Raw genomic sequence first — 8,645 nt, 5'->3', positions numbered from 1 at the left:
GCTCTGTTAGAAACCCCAAATATGTTTTTTTCATGATTACACCACCAAAAATGTATAGAAACTCTGGCAGACTTCACAGACCTTTGTGATATTTGTATCAGTATTGTACTACGATCTACATTCATCTGATTTAAAAGAACCAAAACAACAAAAGAAGAAAAAAAACTTCCTGAAAACACAAGTTTAGTAAAATTTAGAAAGGACATCGTGGGAGAGAGAGAATTATATGGAGTTATCTGTGCAGGCAGCTGAATGTTATACATAGAAAGTTCTGAGTGGTTCTGGAAGACTCATGTGTTTTTCCAAAAGTACATAGTGAGAAAGGATTGGGCTGCCTATTAGTCTCAGTCCTAAAATGTGCTGTTTTGCTGGTAAAATAATAAATTGAGAATGGTATCTCGAGGAATTATGTATCTATATGTGCAAAAATATTCGTAATCATTTAGTTCTCTCTCATTTTTGTGTTCCTGCCTTTGGTGGAGAAGAGGGAGGGCATGGTGAAATCACTTAGATGCAACTACATCAATCTCTTGAGAAAGTGCAATTATTCAAAACCATTTGGCTGTATAGTTTTTGGAATCAAGCAGCCTCAGGTTTCTGTTTTAAAGTTTTGAACATTGAAGATTATTATTTCTAAAATGGATATATTTTTTTGTGTATGGAAATGTTATGATCCAATTATTAATGTTCTTTGGAAATACCTCTGCCCGAATTAAGGTACAAACGAGACCATATGCCAGTCAATAGTATGGGTTTTATTTAAGAGAAATTATGAGAGAGAGAGAGAAGAGAAGAGAGAAAAAGAGAAGTAGGAAAAGAGGTGGGGGGGACAGAAAGAGGGAAAGAGAAAATATCACCATCCGTGGATCCCAACGATGTTGCGTTGATCCTCTCCAGCCGGTCTCCTTGGTGGTGATGGTCCCCCCAAAAGCACAGGATGCCATGGGTTAATATACACTCAGGCCAGGGGCAATGTCCAGGCATGTCCCCCCAGGGGAGGGGCAGCCTCTAGCAGCAGACTCTGCTTGCATCACCTGCACTCCTGTGGTGCCAGGCCTAGCACTCTGGGGGGTCTTTGATGGACTGTGACTCCCCCTCAGCTGCCTCTCACGTGAAAGTCCCATGGATGTAGCCAGTGAGGCTGGGGGTTCCACAGCTGGGCCAGTTTGTGTCAACCTGGCTTCTGTGAGCTGTGCTCTGCCCCCACCCCAAACTCAGCCAGGGATGATTCTCAGCACAGCTGGTGGCTTTGGCCTTTGTGTATGCATACCTTTCCCTCAGCCTGAGATGATTGAACAATAGGGTTTCCCTTTATCTAATCTCAGCAGTTTGACTCAGTCCAAAGTCCCAGTCAGGTATCTTCAGGGAGGTTTCTTTGATTGTAGCTTCTTTATACACTTTTTGTTATAATGAGCAAAATTTTATATCAATGTTTGAGGCATGAACTATTTCAGTCTCTGACAGAGAGGCAAGGGACCGGACAGATTGCTAGCAGGATGTGGGAGATGGGTATGACTGCCTGGCACAAAAGCCAGGGAGATACCTCCTTCCTGGCTTTGATCAGCACAGAGCTGGAGGAGGAAAACAGTTGGAGAAGGAAAAGATTGCCTGTGGAGATATCAGAGCAAGTGGCTTTGTGGTGGATCTGACCTGGATTCTCAGGTGTCAGTTGATGCCACTGAGCTCCTGGATTCCTTCAGCAGGACACTCGTTTCAGTATTCCCCCTCTCCCTTTCCCCACAATATTTAGAGCCTTAATACCCTACAGACTGAAATTCGCCCACCAAAATCAGTCAGCATGTCCCACCTCAATGAGGGGGACACTGATTGTGTTGAAAGAGAAGAGTCTGACCTTTCCTTTCTCAGCCTGGAGAATTTCACTGGAGCAGACACACTGTGGGTTCACATTGCCTCACACACACCAGCTGCTGTCCCTGGGTCAGGATCTTCAAGAGCTTCCCTGGAATGCTCACTTGGGAAAGGGGAGAGAAGCCTGCTGGGTGAGCCTGGGCAGTGTCCAGTGAGGGGTCTGTCCCAGGCCCCCTTTTGTCCCTGCTGGATCATGTTCTCCAGGGCTCTCACAAACAGGGAACTATTTCAGAGCCTTTGCTGGTATCAGAGCTCTGCTTCTAATCTGCTCTTGACTTTGTCCAGGAAATGAGTAACAGGAGAGAACCTCAGCAATGAGACCTGTGGGAAAGCAGTTTGTCTCTGTGTCAGGTTCCTCTTTGGTTTTAAAGCAACCCCAATCCTGAAATCATGTCTTCTGAGCTGCCTGAACTTGCCCCTTCTCATTCCTGGGGTGAATCCCTAGGACCCTGCACTACAAAATTTGATTCCTTGTTCAAATGTTGTTTTTCCACTTGTGTACCACAACTTCAATGGTATTTGACTTTAACCATGCAGTTTCCCAGAGGATTCGTGCAATAAAGAATGCTGTGTGTGAGCTGGAGCACAGGCATACAGCAGAGGGATGATTTAACATTTCAGAAATGTCATTTTTTCTGAGAAGAGGTGAATCAATGCTGCTCTCTTGGCTACAACCATTAGAAAGCTAGAGATTTCATTCGACTCATCTTCTACACTCCCTTGGGAGTCAGACAGCAGCCGACAGTGAATTCCAAAGAATTCCTAGAAAGCTGAAATGAGATGATTCCCACCCAGACTGACATGTGTCCTGGAGCTGGGATGCTCCTGCTGGAATCTGGTGTGTGTGGAGACCCTGGGAGCAGAACTGCCTCCTCTCTTCCTCACTGACACTGTGTTTGTGTCCCCAGCTGTGGAATCTCACATTCCCTCACTGGGCCAATCCTTTCCAGTGCAAACAGTTCCTGATCCATGAGCTAAAGGGGCTCCAGAAGAGCTGGAGAGGGACTTTGGAGAAGGGTCTGGAGTGACAGGACAAGGGGATATGGCTTTCTCACTGACAGAGGGTGGCTTCAGATGTGATATTTTGGAGAAATCCTTCCCTGTGAGGGTGCTGAGGCACAGGTTGTCCAGAGAAGCAATGGCTGCCTCAGGATCCCAGGAAGTGTTCCAGGCCAGGGTGGATGGGGTTTTGAGCAATGTGGACTTTTGGAAGGTGTTGCTGCTGGTGAAGGGGTGGGATCAGTAAAAACAACCACAAGTGCTCCCAGGATGGAGGAGGAGGAAGGGCTCTGGTGAAGTGCTGATAGGGGGTTAACAGCACTGCTAAATCTGATATCTTATAACTTTTATTGTATCATTAAGGGGATTGGCAGTAATTAATGTGGGGTCTAACTGCTGATAACCTGGCTGCAAGCAACTCTTTTCTGTCCTTCTCTTGGACAGAGTGTGCCTACAGCAGAATGAGAAAAAAGGGCAATTCTTGTCTCAGTTGTGCTCCCTTGAGTCCAGGGAAGGTTTTGGCAATGGTCCCAGAGCTGTTCCCAGAAAGGGAGTTGTTTCTGAGAAGCACCCAGCTGCCTCCCCAGCACTGCCAGCACTGTCAGCATTCCAGTGCCACCAGCACCACCAGCATCCCTCTGCTGCTGGAGGGACCATGACCCCTCAGGGGACAGAAATGAGCAATGGTAGAAACCTGTAGGGAGAGGAAAGGGACAGCAGTCTGAGAATGGGACATTCTGCAGGGAAGGAGTGTTTCTGATCAAGAGGAAATGACGAGCCATTCACACAGTTCTGGTGGAGCTTTTGAAAAAAGCCACTTCCCTTGCAGCAAAAGCAAAAAAAAAAAAAGGAAGTGAAACTCAGATGTAGCCAAAACTGCAGTTTCCGACTCCCCCGTGACTCCACAGAGTCTTGGGAAGCAACACTGTGACAGGGCACAGAGAGGAGTCAGCAGGACAGGAGTGGGGACCTCCTGGGGATCTGGGCACTTTCTCCTTCATGTTACTGACCTGGGAGGATGTTGGGGAAGATGAAATAAGAAAGCCTTATAAATATGATTACCTGGCAAAAGATGCTGAGAATCTGGAAAATATAAGCGAGAATTGAAATGAAGACAAGCTTTGAGTTACCATACCCCATTTACTGAAGAACTAGAAAACAATATTATGGCTGACTGGAGCTAATCCCCTCTTGATGAAGCAATACCCTCTGCTCGTAGGCAGGTCCAAGGGTCAGAGCAGACCCTGCCAACTGGGCAGAGCGTCCAAAGAGCAGTTTTTAGAGTTTAAAATATAACGCCGTATGGTAATGCGATGGTTCTAATAGGTTGTATGTAAATGTTGTAGGATTTGTAGCTTGTTCTACATTGGTTAATAAGAATTAGAATATTCAACACAGAAGATGATTTATTGTATTGTAAACGGCAACCTTGCATCTTTTTCTTTTCTATCTTTTCTGCTCTATCTCTCTCTCTTTCTCTCTCTCTTGCTTCTCTGACCTCCTTTGGGCTGCATCTGGCAGCCCCTGGCAGCTCTCCTACACCCATGCCCTTTCACAATTAACCCCATGCTCTATGACCTGACTTCAGAGATCTCTCGTCTCTCGAAGATCAAACGAATCTTCGGATTTTGTTCCGACCATGTGCAACTGACAAACAAACCCATCTAATCCTGCGGATCCAAATCCTACACGAGGATCTGCATTAGGATGTGGACCCCAAAGGAGCAAGTGATGGCGGGAACAGCCACTGATCTGGACAGACACCCTTTGCCTGCTGCTGCCCCACACTGAACAGGTCAGTGCAATGTTTTCCTTCCTCCCTACCCCACCTGCCTCTCCTCCAGCAGCTGCTCTGTTCCTGCCACCCTCTCCTGGTGACTGCAGTGTCCTCCCCAGCTCCTCCCTCCTCTGCCCTGAGCTTCCCTTCTGTATCTTGGTATTGAAATCAGATGGAAAAAACTTTTTAAGACAATGGAACATATTAGGAAGTGGGAATTCTTTATCTGTGCAGGTCACACGGAAGGATGTCTCCTTTTTCTGTGTGTGGAGAGACTTTACAACAGGGGTTTTATCCATTATAATCTTTCAAAGTCATAAAAAAGTGATTCTTTTCTAATACATAAACATCACTGAATGTATTCACTGTATTCACTGTACAGTATTGCAGTATTCACTGAATGCTGCAATATTAAAGGTGACCCTCCTTGAACTTTTCCTTTGGCCATGTGCTGTTGCTTCTTGTTACAGAACTTGTCCCAAAAGCACTGGAGGCCTCCTTATCTCTTTCTCCACTGGTTCCACCCACGTTTATCCTTCTCAGTCCACACCTTTACATCCTTTTATCTTTTCGTCCAGCTGGTTGTTTAACAGCTTCAGGGAAGCTGAAATTTTTATTCTCTGTGTTCTTTATAATTTTTCTGCCAAACAGCCCAAACCTCCCACCTCCCTCTCCCACCCCACTATTTCCACCGTTCTCCTTCCACATCTCACTTCTCTCCACTGCATCCTTCCCACTGCAGGGAGCTGCTTAGGAGCTGCATGGTCCATCCCAGGATTCTCCAAGCACTGACTCCCCATCCACTCTGACCACAGCCAGGGGCCTCATCCCACTGCCTGCCCAGTGTCCATCCATGGAGGTGAGCACTGTCACCCCCACTCCTGCCTCACCCACTGAAGAGGATGATCCATGTGAAATAGATGTCAGCAGCATGGCCATACACAGTGCCACACTGCTCATCTGCCTCTGTGGGCTGGCTGGGAATGGGGCTGTCCTCTGGCTCCTCAGCCTGAAAGACCCTAACTTCAAAATCTTTGAGCTGGCTGTCATCGACTTCTTCTTCCTCCTCTTCACAGTCCCCTCTGCCCTGCTCTTCCTGGTGGAGGATGTGTCCTGCTCCACTATCATGCCCCGGGTGTACCTGAGCTTCCTTTTCCAGGTGTCTGTGTTCTCCTACTACTGGGGGCTGTGGCAGCTGACAGACACCAGCATTGGGATGGGCATGTACAAACTGTGCCGGCCCTGCTGCCACCTTCCCTGGCGACTGGTGTGGGTGATGGTCAGTGTCCAATTCTGGGCTTTCTTCGCTCTCATCACTGTCATTCCCACGATGACTTCCCTGTGTCCATCACACAAGCAGGAGCAATGTCGGGTGGCTCTCATCTCCATGCTCACCATCATCCTGCTCCTCTTTGCTGCACCCGATGTCATTTCCAGATCAATCAACTTCATTAATGCCAAATGTGGCTCCAAGCAGCAGCAACTCAACAAGTGTGACATTGTTATCTTCCTCATTCTGCTCTTCACACTCCTCCTCGCCATCTGGAACTTCCTGCAGCAGCTTGGCTACATTGTTGTGTCCTCCCAGGTTTTTCTCCTCTTCAACTGCATCAACAGCACCATCAAACCCTTTATCTACTTCCTGGTGGGGAGGTGTTGGAGGAACTTCTCTGTGGGGTCCCTAAGGGAATCTCTCCAGAGGGTTTTTGATGAGCAGGAAGACAACTCTGCCAACGAAGAAGACGCCAACACAGACTTGGTGCTCTGAGTCTGTTGATGCCTTTGACTGCACTGCTGAAGGACCCTGGGACAGAGGCTGAGGGTTTCCATGAGCCACCTGATTAATATCCACAGGATCTCCCTCCCACACTGTATTCCTGCAGGAGAAGCAAGCAGGGGCATGTGGGAGGGATGCTCTGCAGGGAGCACATTGGAGCATGGCTTCCTCCTCCCTCCCAGGTCCTAGAATACTATTACACCAAAGGGATATTTCCCAACACAGCTGTGATCCCAAAAATCCCCCTGGCACCATGTTCCTGCATCCCACTGCAGTCTGATATCAAGAAACAGCATCCTGAACCCTGAGCTGCCTTCACCCCGTCTGCCAGTGCTTGCTGCCTTCCTCTGGCTCCTGCTGCCAGCCAGGAATGGGGGTGGAGGGAGGGAGGGAGGGAGGGAGGGAGGGGACACAGGCATGGCTTGTGCTCCCTGCAGCAAACATGATCCCGAGTGCCCAGAGCTGGGATGGCAGCGGCACAGCCGGCATGGGCAGGATGGCCCAGGGGCTCAGCATTCCCTTCCCAGCTGCTCTCTGAGTGGCACAGCAAAGATCTCCCTGGTCCCGGCTGGAGCAGGGCAGCAGTGGGGCTGTCAGGGGGAAAGGTGGCCCCGGGGGAGTCTGGGTGTGTCAGAGGGGTCAGGAGAGGTCAGGAAGGGTGTGGATGCTGCCGATCCCAAATGTCCTCACTGGAGAGCAGCAGAGCTACAGGTTGTGCTCAGAGCCAGGGAGAGGCCAGGAAAGCTGCTGGATGGGATGGGATGGGATGGGATGGGATGGGATGGGATGGGATGGCAGTGGGGTGGAAATAGGGATGGGGAGCGATACCAAAAGGGGCTGGAATAAACTTTCTGACACAATGGGAAGCATTGGGAAGCATTAGGAAGCAGGAATTCTTTACCTGCACAGGACACACAGAGGATCTCTCTTTGTTCTGTGTCTGAGGTGAGACTTCACAGCAGGGGCTTTATCCATTATAACCATACATAGTCATTAAAACTTGTTTCTTATCTAATATCTAAATATCACTTAACTCAGACTATTTTCTGTGCATCCTCATCCTCCTGAGTGTCTGCCGTGGTTTCAGCCTCACTGAACCCCAGGCACCTATGGCAGCTGCTTGCTTGTTCTCTGCCCTGCCACATCCGGGAAGAGGGGAGGAAAAAAGAAATTAGTTAAGCGTTCATGAGTCAAAATAAAGGACAGTGAGAAAATACTTCAAGGGTAAAACAGGCTCCACTTAAAGTTGCAAAGTGAATTTATTACTAACAGAGTCAAAGGAGGATAATGAGAAGTAAAAGAAACCCTTAAAGACACTGTTTTTCCTCTCACCCCCTCCCTCCTTCCCACCAACAGTGCAGGGAGGGCAGGGTGTGGGGCTTTGGGTCAGCTCATCCCCAGGATCTTCCACTGCTCAGGGAGAGAAGTCCTTCCCTGCATTGCCATGGGCTTCCTGCCACAGGAGAGAGATCTCTGTGAACTCCTCCAGTGCAGCTCCAAACTCAGGAGCAGCAGCAGCACAGACAATCCTGCTGCAATGTGAGCTCCTCCCACGGGCAGTCAGTCCTCCCAAACTGCTGTGCTGTGGCTCCCTCATCCACGGGCTGCACTCCTCCAAGCACAGGCTGCTCCAGCCTGGAATCAAGGGCTCTCTATCTCCACTGGGACTTCCACTGGATCACAGCCTCCTCCAGGCACCCACCCACTCTGGCATGGGGCACTTCCTCCATGGGCTGTGGGTGGATTTCTGCATCCCTGTTGGACCCCATGGGCTGCAGGGGCACAGCTGCTTCACCACGGTCTTCACCACAGCCTACAGAGGAAACTTGGTTCTGGTGCCTGGAGCACCTCCTCCCTCACCTTCTGCACTGCCCTTGGTGTCTCCATGTTGTTTCCCTCACATGTTGTCACCTCCTCTTCCTCCTTCCCTGGCTAGAAACAACTGCATGCACATTTGCTTTGATTTCTCCTCCAATATGTTATCACAGAGGAGTACCCACCATCTCTAACTGGCACAGGCTTGGCCAGCAGCATATATATCATCTTCAGAGCAATTAGAGATTGGCTCTGCTGGACATGGTGAAAGCTTCCAGAAGCTTCTCACAGGAGCCATCTTTGTGGCACCCCTACTAACAAAAACTGGGCCAAGCAAAACCAACACAGAGGGTCATTGCATGGGGAGCACAGCCAGAGAACAGGGCTGAGCCAGGCTGCTCTGGCTCA

At 49.1% G+C, this 8,645-nt stretch overlaps 1 protein-coding gene across 1 annotated transcript in view; it reads left to right on the top strand.

The window, feature by feature from the left end:
• Positions 1 to 5,384: 5,384 nt before the first annotated feature.
• The window catches only part of LOC146436778 (mas-related G-protein coupled receptor member H-like), a 14,385-nt gene continuing 11,124 nt past the window's right edge, over positions 5,385 to 8,645 (top strand). The window contains exon 1 of the mRNA XM_085063271.1: positions 5,385 to 6,233. Within this exon, the coding sequence (XP_084919397.1) occupies positions 5,499 to 6,233 (735 nt within the window). The 5' untranslated portion in view covers positions 5,385 to 5,498. The remainder of the gene's footprint in view (positions 6,234 to 8,645) is intronic.

Source organism: Lichenostomus cassidix, chromosome 5 (assembly GCF_008360975.1).
Source record: "Lichenostomus cassidix isolate B80296 chromosome 5, HeHo_3.0, whole genome shotgun sequence".
Classification (NCBI taxonomy): Eukaryota; Metazoa; Chordata; class Aves; order Passeriformes; family Meliphagidae; genus Lichenostomus; species Lichenostomus cassidix.
This window is presented reverse-complemented; position numbering and strand designations above follow the sequence as displayed.